The 19,417-nt window shown below is 45.2% G+C and overlaps 1 protein-coding gene across 3 annotated transcripts in view; it reads right to left on the reverse strand.

Moving 5' to 3' along the window:
• Positions 1-19,417, reverse strand: part of DDX11 (DEAD/H-box helicase 11) — a 471,297-nt gene that overhangs the window by 434,811 nt on the left and 17,069 nt on the right. For all 3 annotated transcript variants that reach the window (XM_078673722.1, XM_078673723.1, XM_078673721.1), the window contains exons 2-3: positions 18,402-18,545; positions 3,227-3,448 (exon numbers count right to left, since the gene is read on the reverse strand). In XM_078673722.1, coding sequence (XP_078529848.1) covers positions 3,227-3,448; positions 18,402-18,542 — 363 coding nt within the window. In that variant the 5' untranslated portion in view covers positions 18,543-18,545. The remainder of the gene's footprint in view (positions 1-3,226; positions 3,449-18,401; positions 18,546-19,417) is intronic.

The raw sequence follows: 19,417 nt of genomic DNA on the forward strand, positions 1-19,417 counted from the left end.
GGAGTGAAGGATTTCAAAGTAATAATAAAAGCATATACAGACAATAACTAACACACACAAATGGGGAACGGTGTTGTCAGGAAACTGCAGGTCATTTATATACATGCCTTGCAGGGGCCGTAGAAAACATGCACAGGCAACGTGACACCTAAAGCTAATATCACGCAGGAAATTAAAACACTTTCAATATAGGTCAGCTTATAAACGCATTCTTCCACCCAAGCACAGCGTATGAGGAAGCGTGGTACTGCTACTCAACTGCCGAAAGCGCCTTGCCGATAGCATGAAGCCCTTTGTAAATGCAACTACAATACGATCAAAACTGACACTTAAATGGAACATCGCCGCCCGGCCTGCGACCAGGAAGTCAGGTAGGCCGGGCGGGACAACCGGAAACAGGAAGTAGGAGGGCGGGAGCCTACCACGCCTCCCACGGAAGAGGCTGTTTGGAGCACCGGAGCAGGCAGGAGCCTACCCTGCGCCCCGGTGCCGAAGGAGGGAGGAAGAGTCCTGCTGCCGGGCCCTGCAGCTGCCGATGAGAGGTGAGCCGCCGCCGCACCAAGGAAGACGGTGAGTGGGCTGCGAGGGCGGGGGGGCATGTGTGTGTGCGCGCGTGCGGCGGGGGGGCTGTGTGTGAGCGTGTGTGTGTGTATGTGTCTTGGAGTCTGTGTGTATGCGTGTGACTGGGGGGGGGAGGGGGTGTGTGGCTGTGTATGCGTGTGGCTGTGCGCATGCGTGACTGTGGGTGCGCGTGCACGCAGTGAAATCCAGCGCGTGGCAGTTTCTTGTCCTTCATTCCCCCCCGAGTCAGCTAGCTATAGTTCTCCACCTGGACCGCATCCTTTGGATGCGAATTCCAGGCTCGCCCTAAAAACGGGTCCTCAAAAGAGGGATATCTATAAAAACATAATAAAACAATTGCTACAGAGGCCCTAATGAGGGGGATGGAGAAGTGGCGTACAAAGTTAGAGGGCTAAATGGAAGAACAGGATGGGTCCTTCCAGCAGCAGAGTGCATTTAGAGAATGTTTCATGCAAGGAATGAGGAGATTGAAGAGTGAGGTGTAAAGGCTTGACAATTAAGCCTGCCATAAATTTCCAATTCAGTTAACATTGCAAACCAGCTTCAAACGTTCCTACAAGTTGAGGTGCTGGAACAGGGTGCCCAAATAAAATCTAGGTCTACAAAATAATGAAAGGGAACTATAAGGGGGCTACTACTATACTACTTGAAATGGGATTCCCAATATGACCAGAGGCTGTCACCCGCGCAGTGTCTGAACGGATGTATGACGTTACAACGCATATTTTTACAACGCATACCTTTACAACACATTTTTTACAACGCATCATCCATTACAACGCATTTTATCACAACGCATGCCATTAAAACGAATTTTTTAAAACTACCTTTACAACGCATTCCATTACAATGCATACTACCTTTACAACGCATACCATTACAACGCATACCATTACATTGCATGTATGGTAAGTATTGGATAGTGTAGGGGTAAAAATTACTATTCTAACTCCAGGGGGGGTGCAACAGTAGAGTAAGTGTTGGATAGTGTAGGTCTAAAAATTACTATTCCAACTCCAGGGGGTGCAACCGTAGGGTAAGTGTTGGATAGTGTAGGGGTAAAAATTACTATTCTAACTCCAAGGGGTGCAACAGTAGGGTAAGTGTTGGATAGTGTAAGGATACTATGTGTTGTGATGGTATGCGTCGTAATGGTATGCGTCGTAATGTCATGCGTCGTAGTGTCATGCGTTGTAGTGTCATGCGTTGTAGTGTCATGCGTCGTAGTGTCATGCGTCGTAGTGTCATGCGTCGTAGTGTCATGCGTCGTAGTGTCATGCGTTGTAGTGTCATGCGTTGTAGTGTCATGCGTTGTAGTGTCATGCGTTGTAGTGTCATGCGTTGTAGTGTCATGCGATGTAATGGATGTTGCGTTGTAAAAGTTTCGTTGTAATGGTAGTGAGTTGTAAAGGTTGTTTCCCCGTCTGAAATCACAAAGATAAGATTGAGGCAACAGGATACTGATGTTCCCTGATCTCAGCATGACCACTCAAATTAGGAGACATTGGCTAGTCTATTAAAAAGTAACTTTCAGCAGCCAGGCAGAAGTCTTCAATTTGGTATTCAGCTAAACTCCACATCTGGTATGAAGAAAATGATTTTTCCCTCACATGGCGACAAGCAGCACAAAGCATTGGGGCATGTAGGAACCTTAGGACCAAGAGGAGTCAGATATAGGCTGAACAAAATTTGGAATGAGGTTCTTTCTCTTTTGTTGGGATGGTATGTGGCTGCCTAATGAACCGAGAGACCCATCTCCCTGAAATCATAATGGTTGAAATTAGTATCTGCCCTTTCCCTCTCCCCACCCTTACAAAGTAGCACTTCTTGCTGTTAAAAATGAGCGAGAGTGTGATACTTATTTCTTGGTATCGGAAGTTCTATAACAAAAGAAGAATGAACAAATATTCTTTTAGACATAGTTTTATTTGCGCAGTCTTATGACAACTGAACTACGTCCAATAAATAAGACAATCCTAAAAATGGTTTCAATAGAGTTCACTTTTTCATAATTACATTCTCATTTCCTCTATATGCGTCGGGCTACTGATGCTCCCCAAACTTTTAGTGAAGTCACACACACATCTACCATTTGTTTACATGCAAATAAATAAGACTTCCATTAAATCCAGACTCTACTTTTTGGTAGCCGAAGACCATTCTGGTCCCCAATGTTTACACCTCCCTCCGCATCCCAGCCAGATATGCCACAGTTTCATAGGATGGGCAGCAACTAAGACTTATACTGCCTGCCTACATTTCACTAGATGGTAGTTCTAATGAGCATCTGTAAAGAAGTATCCTTTAAGGACCTCTTTGCACCTGGAGAGGAGTTTGCGCCTTGCCATGTGAAGCATCATTGTGCTCCCGGAAGGGGGCACCTGAAACATGACTTTGGGGATTTCTCACCACCTCCACCCCTCCCCTCCCCACCCACCCGTAGACAAAATGGGCAAATCCCTGAGGAGCACCAACTGAAAAATCTGCCAACTGAGAGAAAATACTTCAAAGATTAACGGAAAACAAGAGTTACCAATTGTGTCCTCTGAAAAAGGTTCTCATTGTCAACAAATGTGATCAGCCACAAGGTTGCGGTAAACAAACCAAAAAAAAACATAATATAAAGTTAAAATAAGAAGCCAACCTTTAGCCTATCCACTAGATCCCTTTCCTCCTTGTTCTGCACAAATTGTGTGATCCAGTCAGGTTCCGCAATGGGATCTGAAGGCTTAGTGCCATGTTTTGGGTCATTTCCATTCTGCTCTGTGTGAACTCCTGCTAGGGCTTCAGATTCTTCTCGCTTCTTCTTCTCTTCATAATCCTTGAGCCACGTCAGAGCGCCGCAGATCAGGCTTAAGGACTTCCCCTGGATGAACAGGAAAAAAAGCCACAATAATGATGTCACTCAGCAAAAAAGTTGGAATGTTTCAGCTGTAGAATGAAATCCAACATGCGCTTTCATCTACTATCCAACAGGCCACAACCCATGTCTCATGGAATAAGCCTCCGATCTGTTCACAAACCAACCCAGCGATGACCAACATTTTAATATTCAGAGCAGACTGCAATTTCAAGTGAGACACACTGAATTAAAATTATTAGCAGAACCCGCCGGTTTTCAATGCCTCTAAGATGCAGGCTTGATCCAGCAAATATAAGTAGGCCCCATCTCCTTCGTACAGGCCATCATGCAAATTGAGATCCAGCAAGGCACACCAGATCATGTAAACTAAATGCAACTTCAAAAAGGACAAAGAGAAATCTATATAGACTTTTGGGGCTCAACTACAGAACTTACTACAAGGCGACTGTAGGAACCTCACAAAGTTGGCATCTTTAAAATAGTAACCACCCTTTCCAAGGACCTTTCCTGTTATCTAGTTAACCATCCACCCCACTGTGGTAGGGACAAGGCACAAAGTAACAGATAGGAACTTCTGACTCCGAACTAACGTCAGAATATGCTGAACCAACCTCATCCTTTTTCTTTTTAATTATATATAGGTGCATTTTATCATAAAATGATACCAAAAAGTAAAAAGAAGAAAAGAATGTAAAATAGAACAGTGGAGTTCACATACCCATAAGCCTCTCATAATAGGCAACATTACTCAACACTGCACTGAAATGCCCTGGCATCAGCTGAATACATTGGTTCAATTCAATGTCTCAAGGAGGTGAGGTATTATTCCTAATCATCATAATACTCAATTTTCCCCAAAAACTATCATCTTTATGAAGCCACCCTGGGTCATCGTATACTTATTACTCTAGGACAGAGGTCTTCAATCTGTAGGGCGCAACCCCCAGGGGGGCCATGGAGTCCTGGGAAGGGGGGCACGCATTCCCCAGCCTCACTTGTGTCTGGAATCCAAAACGTTTGCTTTCATTTTGGAAACAGACGACTGTCCCGGGATGTCTAATTTCCATGATTAAAATGCTCCAGCTGAAGTTTCATTAATTGAGACTCCTGTGTGTGAATAGCCTGCGTGCCAGGAGTCCTGCTTGCCTGAACGAAATGCAAATGTGCGCTAGAAGTTAATCTTCAAATATAAAGGGTGCTTGGGAGCCGATTGAATCACTCCAAGCTTTGTGATGACAAAGATGTGTTTTTGGAGAGGTGGTAAAAAGAGTTAACAACTGGGCTGTGAAATGTGTGCTTTAAATCGTAATTGCATTTACACAACCCTTATTTTTCCTAAGGACATGTTGAAGGGACAGTTCTGAAGAAAAATAATTGCATTACTTATGCTCTGGTATTACTGAAATATACATTTTGGAAGCACCATTTTATTTGAAACTATTTGCACATTTTGTATCAGTCGATCTTATACTGTGTGTAATGCAAGTATAAAATAAGGACTTACATTTTCACAGTGCTTTCTGCGAAAGGTTGTGACCTCGTAACACTTAAAATACACAAGTCCCTATTCTCCCCACTGCACCAACCAAGATTTAATTCTACGGCTCTCTGGTTACACACAGACCTCTGCAGTGTATTAACTAATAGAGGTTTCATAATGTACTACAGTGTATTTCCCAATGAGTAACAACTTTTTACATTTATTTTTCATTTACCTGCCCATTATTTTATACGTAGCTACCTTTTGGTGAAAGACCTAAAAACACTTACAGAATATTTTGGGGTTTATTTATGAGAGGCTTGCGCCACCAGAGCATCACTTTTTTGACACCCGGCGGCGCAAGGGTCTTAACCATACCTATGAGGTGGGGCAAAGTTACCCTGCGTGGCCTCATAGATATGGAGTAAGACAAAGCAGCGCAAGCCACTGCGTTGCCTTATTTTTGCTTTAAGGGGCAAATCTATGGGTGTTGCGTGGGAGTTCCCAAGCAACACCCATGGTTTTTGATCCTGACCCAGATTTACAAAATCATGTAAACCTGGGGCCGCACCAAAACCTTACGCCTTTTTAATTCTCCTCGTGTTTTCATATTTCCATGTCTGCTGCATTCCGCAGCTCACATAGAAAGAGGAAAACGCCTATCAGGATTCATTTTGTGCATAAAAAATTCTTGGTAGTTTGTGCTAGGCAGCAATTTGTGTGCCAATGCAAAGGGAAAGGACAGGAATAAACTTTATTTCATAATTACAGTGCATTCCAGCCCTTTCACATTGGCTTTGGGCAGCGCTGCCCTATGCCAATTCCTCATAAATGAGGTCTTATATTTTTAGCTACACCTTTAACCACCTCCCCATGCACACTGACCTTTGGTTTGCTAAACACTGTTTAATATTTTTTCCCCACCATAAAAAATGATTTGCTGTGGGAATTGGGGGAGTTTATTGTTGGCGATAGTTGGTGAAGGTGAATACCTGGTTCTCAAAATGTTTGTCAGTATGAGGTCCATACGCCTAAAAATATTTGACAAGTGGGTCTCGGCATCAAAAAGTTTATAAACCTCTGCTCTAGGATTATGTATCGATCAAACCTCTGTCTCCATTTTGCAATGTTTGGTGCTTTTGTTGCCCTCCATGATGAGGCTCGGTCTATTTTGGTAGTTATTAATCCAAGGCCGATCAGGGCTTTTGTGTATTTATTTGTATTAACATCGTTCGAAGGGAGGGAGCTAGAGAACCAGCTGTAACTACTGACAGGAAGGCTGCTACCCTACCACAGTATCCCTTCAAAGCCTTGCATCCCCAGACAGAATGTAGAATATCCCCCTTTTTAGGTCTCGCCTGGGCCAGCGCATGCGCTGCTCTGCAAGACATTTAGTTAGTGGGTTTTGAAAGTGCTACCACAGGCTTTTGCTGGCTTCAAGCTTGCGGTTACGTGCGCGTGCACGCGCGCAGCCACCATCTGTCTTTCCTCCTTTCATGGGTCACTAAGTGCATCACGATAGCGATTACTTTCGCGGCCGCGTCACATTCACGGCCGCACGGCCAATGCTTGTTTATTCTTCCTTCCAGAACGCACCGGGGCATTCTGTGTTTTATCAGCAGGGCGCGCTTGTTTTTCCAATGTTTGTTTCATGTAAGTACCTCTTGCCACCTATCCTGCTCTAATGAGTGCTAAAGCTAATCAGTGTTACTTTTTACCCAGTTCTCCTCTTAGAGACCACGGAAGGATGAAAGGCTGAGTTTGCATTGGTGTCATTAAATCGCTTGACTTACAGAGCATGTTTTTAAGTCCTTGTTATTTAAGTGAGAAGACCAGCATGGTGTAGACGAGGCACATGTGTTTGTTTTTGACATCCGATTTGCTAATCCATTCCAAATTAATGTTATTGCATCAAGACCATTTCGTACCATACTAGGGTATTTTACCGAAAGAAAGCATTATTGTTAGTTGGGACTTGTTTCTCGAATATATCCATTGAAATTATGAATCTGCACACGCTTTAACATAATAAAGGGCCCGAAACAGAAAGCATAAATTAAACAGCTACCTAAAAATAATTATGCCAGCCCTGAAACTAACTCTCAGACCAACATTTGCTAATCAGACATATCTTCGCTGAGTGCTGCCTGCACACACTGCCCTCCTCAGCGTGCTTTGCTTCCAGAGTGCACGCGCCTGCCAGCTCTGACCTATTGCAGCGCGTGTCCAGCTGCGGCACAATCTTTCAGATCAGCCGCTCTAATCAGCCCGCTGCGTTGTACAGCCAGCGACATTAAATGCGATGGCTTAGGAGCATTCCTGTCGCGGTCTGCCGGGTGCCATCAGCGTGACAGTCTTTGACGTTAACCACATCACTCACACATCAAGTCTGGTAGAACATCTCCTCCCTTAATGAAGGCTTCGAGAATCAGCATTTCAAACCCTGATCATGAACTTACAGAGGACCTTCGACACGCCTAAAAAATTATGAACTGCAAATACAAATTCCCCTCTGTTAACAAATAAAATGCTTTACCCCGGGCTTTCGCTCGGTTACTCTCTAATCTTTTGTTTTTCAAGAGTATACCTAGGGATAGGCCTACTGCCTTTGTTTACTTTCACAATACATTGATTAATCTCATAGCATCGGACATAATTCCCAATCACCCCTATATCCTTCCTCATTAGTTTATGGGCTGCATTGTGATTTTTTTGAGTGACTTTTCGAGGCCTTATGGGGGGGAGGGGGGGTAAGGTTCAGCACTTGGGAGGATATGCTAGGGGGTTGGGGGGGTTCCATGTCCACCACCAGGACCACCACCACGTCCAGGACCACCACCACGTCCAGGACCACCACCACGCCCACAACCACGTCTACCGCCACGTCCAAAACCACGTCCACCACCATGTCCACCACCACGTCCTCCACCACCACGTCCTCCACCACCACGTCCTCCACCACCACGTCCTCCACCACCACGTCCTCCACCACACCACCACCTCCACGTCAACCACATCTACCACCACGTCCACCACATCCACGTCCACCACGTCCACCACCACCACGTCCACCACGTCCACCACGTCTACCACCACCACGTCCACCACCACGTCCACCACCACGTCCACCACCACGTCCACCACCTAGTCCACCACCTAGTCCACCACCTAGTCCACCACCTAGTCCACCACCACGTCCACCACCACGTCCACCACGTTTACCACCACGTCCACCACCACGTCCACCACGTTTACCACCAAGTCCACCACCACCACGTACACTATGTCCACCACCACCACGTCCACCACCACCACCACGTCCACCACCATGTCCACATCCACCACCATGTCCACATCCACCACCATGTCCACATCCACCACCATGTCCACATCCACCACCATGTCCACATCCACCACCATGTCCACATCCACCACCATGTCCACATCCATCACCATGTCCACATCCATCACCATGTCCACATCCATCACCATGTCCACATCCACCCCCACCACGTCCACCACCACCACGTCCACCACCACCACGTCCACCACCACCACGTCCACCACCACCACGTCCACCACCACCACCACGTCCACCACCACCACGTCCACCACCACCACGTCCACCACGTCCACCACCACCACGTCCACCACATCCACAACATCCACCACCACGTCCGCCACCACCACGTCCACCACATCCAAAACGTCCACCACCACCACGTCCACCGCCACCACGTCCACCACCACATCCACCACCATGTCCACCACCACCGCGTCCATGTCCACCACCACCATATCCACTACGAGGTATACCACGTCTACCACCACATCCACCACCACGTCCACCACCACGTCCACCACCACGTCCAGCACCACGTCCAGCACCACGTCCAGCACCACGTCCACCACCACGTCCACCACCACGTCCACCAAGTCCACCACCACGACATACACCACCATCACGTCCACCACCACGTCCACCTACAGCACCACGTCAACCAACAGCACCACGTCCACCAACAGCACCACGTCCACCAACAGCACCACGTCCACCAACAGCACCACGTCCACCACCACCACCACCACCACCACGTCCACGTCCACCACCATGTCCACATCCACCACCATGTCCACATCCACCAAGTCCACATCCACCACCACCACCACGTCCACCACCACGTCCACCACATCCACAACGTCCACCACCACCACATCCGAAACGTCCACCACCACTACCACGTCCACCACCACTACCAGGTCCACCGCCACCACTTCCACCGCCACCACGTCCACCGCCACCACGTCCACCGCCACGCCCACCACCACGGCGTCCATGTCCACCACCACCACATCCACTACCACGTCTACCACCACATCGACCACCACGTCCACCACCCCCAAGTCCACCACCACGGCGTCCACCACCATCACGTCCACCACCACGTCCACCTACAGCACCATGTCCACCAATAGCACCACGTCCACCAACAGCACCACATCCACCAACAGCACCACGTCCACCAACAGCACCACGTCCACCAACAGCACCACGTCCACAACCACCACATCCACCAACACCACATCCACCAACACCACATCCACCAACACCACATCCACCAACACCACGTCCACCAACACCACGTCCACCAACACCACGTCCACCAACACCACGTCCACCAACACCACGTCCACCAACACCACGTCCACCAACACCACGTCCACCAACACCACCACCACGTCCACCACCACCACCACCACCGCCACCCGTGACAGGTAAAGTGTCACTGTAGGGCAGGGGTAATAGAACTGTCAACACCGGCTGTACATGGGACATTTAAGGATGCAATGGGTGCGAGAAGACGGGAATAGGGGCAAAAAGTATTACATCAGACCCAAGATACATTTTGAAGAGGAGTAATGTCGCAGGGGCTCCTGTAAAAATACTCGCAGCATCTCTACCTCACAGTGCCATACCTGCACGAGCCACTCACTCAAAAAAAGCATTGGCATAGCCAATAGGTCTCGCCTTTGGGACCTTATAAGTGTTTAGCCATGCAACACTTGATGTTGTTGCACCAAGGATATTGTGCTGGATAGCTAAACACTTATAAGGTTCCAAAGGAGAGACCTATTGGCTATGCCAATGCTTGTTCTAATTAAATTATAGACAAGTGGGTGGGGATTCGCTCTGCATACCCCAGAACTTTTCTGTTCTGTAGCAAATTCTGTGTAGGGGTATTTACAGTGGATGAGTTTACATTGTGTTGATACTGTAATGTCCCTAGGGGACCACAAGAGTTAATTTGCCATTAGTGCAGGTCTTAGTTTGAAGTAGCAGACAAAATTTGATTAAGTAATCAGAATTCCTCCTAAAGAGAAGCGTAGGCTTTGATGATTGTGCTACAGCCTATATTCACCAGTGTTGACATTCTAAGTGCACCCCAACCCAAATAACTCTCCAAAGCACTGGGACATGTAGAAAAAGCATGCCAGACCATAGTGTGGTTTGTTGAATGTATTTCCTTTGCCAGCCCATTTCTTGAAGAATATCCCTCCACATTCCAAAGACTGTTTTACTGGCCTGGGGAAATCACAGGTGCAAGCATCATCCGTATAGGAAATGTATTGGCTCCTAAACCCCCATTGATAATTTTTCACTAATGAATGCTGGGTCAAGCCTACTGTCAAACAAGTAATCATTTATTACTGGTAGAAGAGCTGCACAGTAGTGGACCGTGAAGTCTGCCATGCACAGTGTGTTGACTTCATTATGTTGACGCACAGAGTCTTACTGCTCTATAAAAAGCACCAGGCCATGGAGACTGGCATTGTGAAGATTTGCTTGGGTATTTTGAATGGGATATTATGAAATCAGTATCATATCCCTGGGAGGGGGACCATTTTGATTAGAGTGACTCTTTCAATAAAGGGTATAGATAACAGTATCCAATGAGGTTCAGCTTGTTTCAGTTTTTCCATTTAACGTTTATGTTCTCTTCCCAAGATGGAGATGGATCTTGTGAGATATAGATTTCCACATATGTAATGCCTTACATTTCAATTCTTACCGAGGAGTGGAAGACCCAATTCTCGCTCTGCTCTATCCTGGTCGAGTGACTCAATACAGACAGCAAATAAAAATGTGGCAAGAGACTGCCCTGTCAAGTCCCATTTGCAATTGAGATCAACTGAGATACAATACCATTTGTTAGATTTGGGGGTCTGTAGTTTGCAGAGGTAGGTACCTTTAACCAAATAGGGACCTTTGCGTCTAGTCAGGGTATCAGGGTAAGGGGGTGCACTCCTAAAATAAACCCTGTTCACCCCCATGGTAGCTTGGCACTAGCAGACAGGCTGAGATAAGCCTGTCTGCTAGTGTGTAAAGCATTTGTGAACACATACAGTAACCCAGTGACAACACTACAGATGGACACCACACAAGTTGTAGTATAAAAATAAGCATTTTTATATAGACTTAACACAAGACCACAAACGACAAAAATCCACAATACTGTACTTAAAAATGGTAGAATTAGCTCAGTTCTCTTAAGATGTAAAATGCGACACTTTGAGTTCAATGTACCTTTGGATGGGTAACGCTATAGAACGAAAGTGTTGCAGGGAAGGTGATGCGTCAGTTCCTTACACGCAAGAACGGTGATGCGTCGGGTCCCTACTGATGCATAGGGGATGCGTTGGTTCTTCACGGCGTGGGGAGGTCATGTGTCTGTTTCTTACTGCGCTTCCGTAGCGATGTGACCAGCAGCGCCGTGATGCGATGAAGATCGGGTGCAATGAACAAAAAAAGCGGCTTCTCCTTGATACGACATGATGCGTGCACGCCCGACGGCTGTGCGGCGACTCAACGATTCTTCGGTGATGCAGCGGCGTCTGATGCGATGTCCATCCTCTTCTTTGGCGATGCGAGGCACTTCGGAAACGATGCGACAGCTGCAGTGGCGACACGGTTTCCCAGCGATGCAACGACGGCGGCTGTGGCGGCAACACGCTTCTCTAATGATGCGCCGCGTCTGGTGCGATGTCGATCCTCTTCTCCGGCGATGCGAGGCGCTTTCGCGTTGTGAGGCGACATCGGCGGCGACACACTTCTTCGTGAGTCGTGCTTCCAGCTCCCTTACCACACACAGTCCCTCAGAAAGCCCAACACAACTGCAGGAACTTCCAAAGAACTATTGGGGAGCTGGTGGGTGAAGTCCCTTAGACTTCAGCAAGAGGCAAGCTCTATCTCAAGCCCTTAGAGATACTTCACAAGTTGAATAAAAGTAGCACCAAGTCCTTGCTCCTCTCTTTGACAGTCAGGCAACTACTGCAGGCCAATCCCTCACGGTAAGGGATAGTATCTCCTCAGTCTCTCTGGTTCCACTCCTCAGCAAAGGTTGTTTCTTGTTTCCCAAAAGTGACCTCAAGTTCTGAGGTCTGGGTCTCCTTCTTTTTACACAGTTGCTCTTTGTTCTCTGAAGGCAGAGAGCCCTTTGCCTTGTCCAAACCAGTTCTGGAGCACTCTGTTTACAGGACTCCTTCTTTCCTTTCACAGTGCAGGGCAGGGACATCAGACGCACCACAGGAGGTGGAGCCAGCATTGTGGAGGGAAGGCACAGCCCAATTCAGTACCAAGGTGCATCTCCTCCCTCCCATCTGCATGCAGATCTCTCTATTCAGCTCTGTGCGGACTCACCCAGTCTCCTGGAATCCCCCAGCCCCTGTCACTCATACTCCAGACAAGGAATACACAACCTAGCAGAGGCAGGCTTCGATGCTTAGACAAGAAAATACCTACTTTCTTAAAGGGGTATTTTCAAACACAGAATGTTAAAACCAACTTCCCTAAAAGATGCAGTTTATCATTCTAAGTTTAGGCATTCTAAACTCGAATTTCTACCTAGTTCCAGAAGTCAATTAGGATCATAAGATATAATAATCAAACTGCCCATTCTGGCAGATGGGGAACAGGTAGTCTTGCAATAGTGAAAAATGAAAATGGCTGTAATTCACTATTAGGACAAGCCACACACATCAGCGTTTGTCCTACCTTTTACCTACAATGCACCCTGCCCTTGGGCCTACCATAGGGGTGACTAATATGCAGAAAAGGGAAAGTTTAAGAACTGGCAAGTGGGTGCACTTGCCCAGTCAGCATGGCAGTACCGGACTGCATACAGGTTCTGCAATGGCAGACCTGAGAGACACTTTTACAGGCTGCTTCTGTGGGTAGCACAACCAGTGCTGCAAGCCCACCAGCAGTATTTGGTTTACAAGCCCTAGGCACACTTAGTGCACTGTACTAGGGCCTGACAAGTAAACCAAATCAACCAATCATGGAATCACTAATCCATACATCAATGTACCATAGGGAGCACTTGCACTGTGGCACTGGACAGAAGTGGCACAGTGCCCAAAGCATCTATAATCAGCAAAACACATGAGGCAACAGCAAAAAAAAGGAAGGGAGACCCACCCCAAGGTGCCAGGTCTAACACCATGCATTAGCATGGACACCTGAGGTCCTGTCTAAAGAAAGTGTATGTATGCTAGAAATGTCAGCCCAACTTTAGGTGATCGAGTTAATTTGTTAGATTGCCCGTGGGGCTTTTAGTCTTTTTGCTATTGTATTAGTCAAGTGGCATGTGTGTCCAACTGCTCTGTGCAGCATTCAACCACTTTAGTCTCAGAGAACCAGCTTCTCGAATTTAACCGATTTGTCAGCATCTTAGCAAATATTGTTGCTTTTAAATTGAATAAAGTGTTTAGCTGCAAAGAGTTGCATTTATCTGCTGATCGATCAGTCTTACGCAAGTATGAAATTACCACCTCAATGATATCTTTGATGTAAAAAATATTTCCAAGAAATGTGGGACTAATATAGATGTGTTTGACTTGTAGAATTCTCTAGGGAGGCCATTTGGGTCAGGAGTATTCTCGGACTTTAATTGACAGATTGTCTCTGTGATTCCATCTAGAGTGATCTCTGGTTTGTAGTTTTGATATAAGCTTCTGATATTGAACTGGTTTTACATTTGGTTACAACGTTGTCTAAATGGCTGGCCTTTGGATATGGGCCTAGAGTATACAGCCTCGTGTAGATTTGAGCAAATTCATGTTGCGTGTCCAACCTAATGGCAAAAACTGCCCTAGTTGTACCACCCTTTTATTCAGCCACTAGATCAATTTTTCAAGCCTTATCCCAGGTCGTACAATCTACACAGAGGTGAGACAAATTGTCTGGGCTTCGTTGAGGGCCATCCAGCGATGATACATCCTAGCTGTGTGTGTGTGTAATATATATATATATATATATATATATATATATATATATATATATATATATTCACTGAAAAAACCATAGGTTTCAAACCTGTTATAGTTAGTTGGAAGTTTTACTCGCATAAAACCATTGAAATTCCCACGTTTTAGTTAGTTGGACTCACTATAACTTGCGCGTGCAATGCACTGCTGATGACGTCACATATTACATCACTCATGACATGGTCAGTGACATCACTCATGACATCACTGATGACACCAACCTTGTGACAGAGTGACAGACCTCCTTTCACTGTAATGTAACCCTTGAAAGACATATTCAAAAATAGAAACTAAAATTTAAAATAAAACAATGGTTTTATGCGAGTAAAACTTCCAGCTAACTATAACAGGTGTGAAACCTATGGTTTTTTCAGTGAATTTAATAGGTTTTTTAAATGCTAATTCCTAACTATATATAGGGCCTCAAACCTATGATTTTTTCAGTGAATTTCAAAGGTTTTTTAAATGCTAATTCCTAACTATAACTGGTGTGAAACCTATGGTTTTTTCAGTGAATTTCATAGGTTTTTTAATAGCAAATCTCTATAGGTATGAAAAGTAATATTTTTTATAACGAATTATATAATTATGTAATAGTTTTTTTTTTTGTTTTTTGTTTTTTTTGCCCCGGAGCGCTCCCGGGGCGCGTACCGATGCGCTCACCGGTAAGCGCAGTGTTACGGCGCGCCCCGGGGCGCGTACCGGTGAGCGTCCCGTTAGCCAAGAACACGGCATTGCATTTTCAGGGGTACTCCAGTTTGGGAAGTAACCGAGGTTAAAATGAATCAAATCAAAATCGGAATCTAGTTAGGAGGAACCTATGATACGGTCGATTTACAACTTTTAAATACATTTCTGGACCTACTTGGGTAGATTTAATGATATTAGCCCTCACAGTGGTTTTTTTTAATTCCATTTGTTCTCGCTCCAGAGTTAGCATTTCACCCATTGCGCCCTTAATTAGTGCAATGTCCTTTAATGTTATCAACTCTGGTGAGGAAAAAAGCTCAGGTCTCCCTAATTTGGCAAAGCTATTTTTAATATATGCCAACCACAGAATTTTATTGCATCTATCGAGCTGTAAACAGTCTTTCAAAATGATGTGGTTTAGGGGAATTTCCTGATTCAACCATATCTTCAACCATGCTACTAAGGGGGCTATTTTTATCAAATCTGATATAAAACCCACTCCCAGTTCAGTGTGGGTTGTATATGACGGGGTAGACTGTGGCACAGAAAGAACAGATCTCAAAAATCTGTTCTCGGTAATCTGTAAACAATCCGTGGAACAATATCCCCAGATTGTACTACCATACATAGCCACTGCAAGACACTTTGCTTTATAGATTTTCAATATTGTTGCAATTGGTCTAGCCCCCAGTTTTCTTGAGAAACCCTGTAGCGCTGAAGAGGATCTTGCCAGGGAAATATTTCTGTTTTTTAGCTGTGGACCCCAGTTTCCTCTCTTATCAAAAGTGATCCCCAGATATGGAAAAGTAGGTACTCTACATAGTTCTTCTTTTCCACAGATAAAAGTTTTAGAGTACCTCTTCCTAGAACACCTACCCATTATCATAATTTGAGACTCTTTAGCATTTATCTTGAGGTCCAAGTAACCCATAAAGTTCTCGAAGACATCCAGAAGTCGTTGTAGACCGACTCCAGTCCGTGAAAGTAGGACAGCATCATCCGCGTATAGGAGGACTGGAATACCAAGTTCTCCTACACGCGGAATGTCAAGGGAGGCCTCCTTTAGTGCGGGTTCCAGGGCATTTATATAAATCGTAAATAAAAGGGGGGCCAGGATGCACCCTTGCCTGACCCCTATATCGGAGTTAAAATAACTAATACAGCGGCCCTCCGAAGTGACCCTGACCGACGCTAATAGCCCAGAATGTAGTTCCGCCAGAAGGTAAACTAGGGCCCTGTCAAGGCCCATATCTAGTAGAATTTGCCACAACTTTGACCGATTTACAAGGTCAAAAGCTGACGAGAGGTCCATGAACCCCAGGTACATGGACCCCTCCTTGGCCTTAATATATTTTTCCACTAGCAGATGTAATTTAAGAACCTTGATCTAATGTGCTCCTCTTCGGTCTAAACCCATATTGGACATTTGATAGGATCCCTCTCTCATTCACCCATTCATTCAATTTTGACAGAATGACCCGTCCCAGTATTTTTACAGAAGAGTCAATTAGAGAGATGGGTCTATAACAGGAGGGGTCCTGCCTATTACCCTTTTTGTAAACCGGAATAATGATTGATTGTTTCAATGAGGCCGGTATATTGTCATGGGTTAAGGCGTTAAAAACATTACACAATATCTTTGACCAGATTTTTGGAGCACATTTAAAAACATCTGCAGGGACCCCATCAGGTCCTGGAGCCTTGTTTTTCAAGGTCAGGTCTATCGCCCTTTCCACTTCTGCAGCCTCAAAGGTTACAGCAGGGCTCTCGACGGTGAAAGTGATGACTCCTATTTGCGAATTATTACTAGGGTCAGAGTATATTTTTCCAAAGTGTTTTATCCAGCCCTCGTCTGGAATATTAGTCTCGAGTGGGGAATTCGCCTCGCCCGAGAATAATGGTTGGTTTACAATTTTCCAGAATAATCCACTATTTTTTAGGGTATCTGGGTCAAGTAATTGGGCCCAGGCATCATCTTTCAGCTCCTTTTTTCTTTCAAGGATGGCTTTTTTATACGCCTTCCTTGAACTAGCTATTTTGACTCTATCTTTTGGAGTGACCTTCAGGGCTCTAAGTAGTTCACCATGCGCCTCAGTTATTCTACTGGGGTCTAGCCCACATCATTTGCGCAATTAGTTTCAGGAGTTTTAAAAGATGGCATACTTAAGAGAATAATGTCAGGCAGAAATACAATAAACGTACACTTCGAGACGACCTTAATAATTTTGCCCATTTTCCACATGTATATGTCCCACAAATGTTCCTTTTATCTCTCAATCAGAACAAACACAAGAGATCCTTACCCCATAAGTTCAATGATAATCATCTTGGCACAAAGCTGCTAATACCTGCAGTCAGCTATGTATGATTTCTCTCTCCAAAGTCCTCTATACAATGTTAGTTTGAAATAAATCTCAAGTAATGGGATCATGAGGCACTTGAGGTTTGGTTTTTTTGCTCATATTTTTAAGCAAAAAATGTTTTGACTTCTTTAACTTGGCAATTTAGGAAACCATTAATAGTTTGTTCCCTTAATAGAAGCTCCCGGGTCACTGCATTAATGAGCTAGTCTCAGTCTTCGGGTAACCAGTATCATACCTCAATTATCGCTGCACTTTTTTGGCCTTGCTATAGTAACGTAAATACACAGGACATGTCAGAGGGGAGAGTAAAGCTCAGCGTTATTCTGGTTGGAAAATGGCCTGCACCATGAGACTCTCTTTGAGCAAACAAAATATTCTCAGAAGACCAGCTAAAAGCAATTACTTCTATGCACGGTTAGAATCCTGTAAATACTCACTGTGCAACCAGTATTTTTATCTCTTCTAGTTTAGCAATTGTGTGTTATATCAATTACAGGATCTGCTTAGTCCCACACAGTCTCCAAGTGAATACACCCCTCCTCTGTCATCTCCAACGTTTGGGTTTCCATTACATTGAAACCTGCCAAATCATTGCCAAAGACTCTATAATTAACTGTTCCTATGCTAGTATCTCGATGTGTGCCCCCGTATAGGACTGCCCAGCTCCTTTTTGTCAGACTCGAATATATGGATATGGGAGTAGTGTCACTACACAAAACAGGCAAGGGCAAGCAGCGTCAAGTGCAGAGAGGATTAATCCTCAAAATATCTACTACTTCAAGTTAGTTCAATACAAGATATGAATCATGAAGAACTAAACTGGGAAAAAACACAACCCACATAAATGAATAACTGAACTGTGTGCAAGGAGAAAAAAATCCAGGGAAAGCATGCATCAGAAACAAATGAACAAGTTCTTGAGGTTTAGTGTAAAGAAATTGAACCTGAAGTGGTAGTAAGTGAGAGTGCATGTGACCAGCCCCAGCTTTACTTTTTTCTTTTTGTTACATTAGAGTACAGTGGCAACTTTAATCAACAGTTTGGAAGCCGGAGGAGCAGGACAAAATGGAAGTAGAAGAGGAAAACGGATACTTACAGTACCAGTAGGACTCTCAAAGATGCCAATCTTTCCGGTGTCTAAAACACGATAAAGGGCAGCCATAAAATCCTTTTGAATAGAATAAGGTTCATAAGGAAATGGAAAGTTGACTGCTCCATCTTGTGGCGTCTTGTCCATTTCCTAAAAAAATATATAAAAACAATTAATTATAAAGTATATTTAAACACTAGTGCCAGCTGTGTCATTCTCATAAGAGCAATGGTGACTGAGTAATAAGAGCATAAGCAGCGGTCCTCTGCTATGGCAGTAGAGCATCACTCCCCGCCAGCAACAGCAGCTGCAAAACTTGGAAAATAAAGAGATAATAAACCATGTTTATTATTGTCTTATCCCTCTCCTACATTGTAATCTTGGGTGGTGGTGCCACAGGATGAAAAGCACTGAGAGGGAGTGGTAGGCACGGCCTTCAGTGCGAATGACGATTTGGCTGGTAGTCGCAGGACGGTCAAACCGTCATACGCACTGAAGCGGTCTCCAACCGAAGATGCATTTCCGGGTTGGAGACAGAAGGCTCAGGCTCCCAGTCTCCCTGAGAGCGCAAATGGAGGGCGCTCAGGCCAATCCCCATGCTGCTCTCATGCTGTGAGAGCAGCGTCAGGATTGGCAGCAGTGGAGGCAAAAGAGCAGCGATGTGGCAGGATCCAGGTACGTTTAAAAAAAAGATTCTTGTTTCTTTATTAGTCCCCCCCCTGGTCATGTACTTCAGGATAGTTATGTCATGCAAGTTATGTCATGTATGCCCCCTTTTACACATATTGTCCCATCTACACGAAAGTGACGGTTCAGAATAGGCAACCTTTTACATAGTAGTTTGCCTCGGTCTCTTCAACACCAGGCTCTTAGTAGTTTATCATAATCCCTGTACCGGATGCACATAAACATGTCCTTAGAAACTGCATAATTATTCTGTATAAAGGTCACCACATTTTCTCATCCTTGGCCAACAGACATGCTGTGCATGATCGCATTTGTTTGGAAAAACATTCATGAGA

This window comes from Lissotriton helveticus, chromosome 1_1, assembly GCF_964261635.1.
Source record: "Lissotriton helveticus chromosome 1_1, aLisHel1.1, whole genome shotgun sequence".
In the NCBI taxonomy this organism is placed as follows: Eukaryota; Metazoa; Chordata; class Amphibia; order Caudata; family Salamandridae; genus Lissotriton; species Lissotriton helveticus.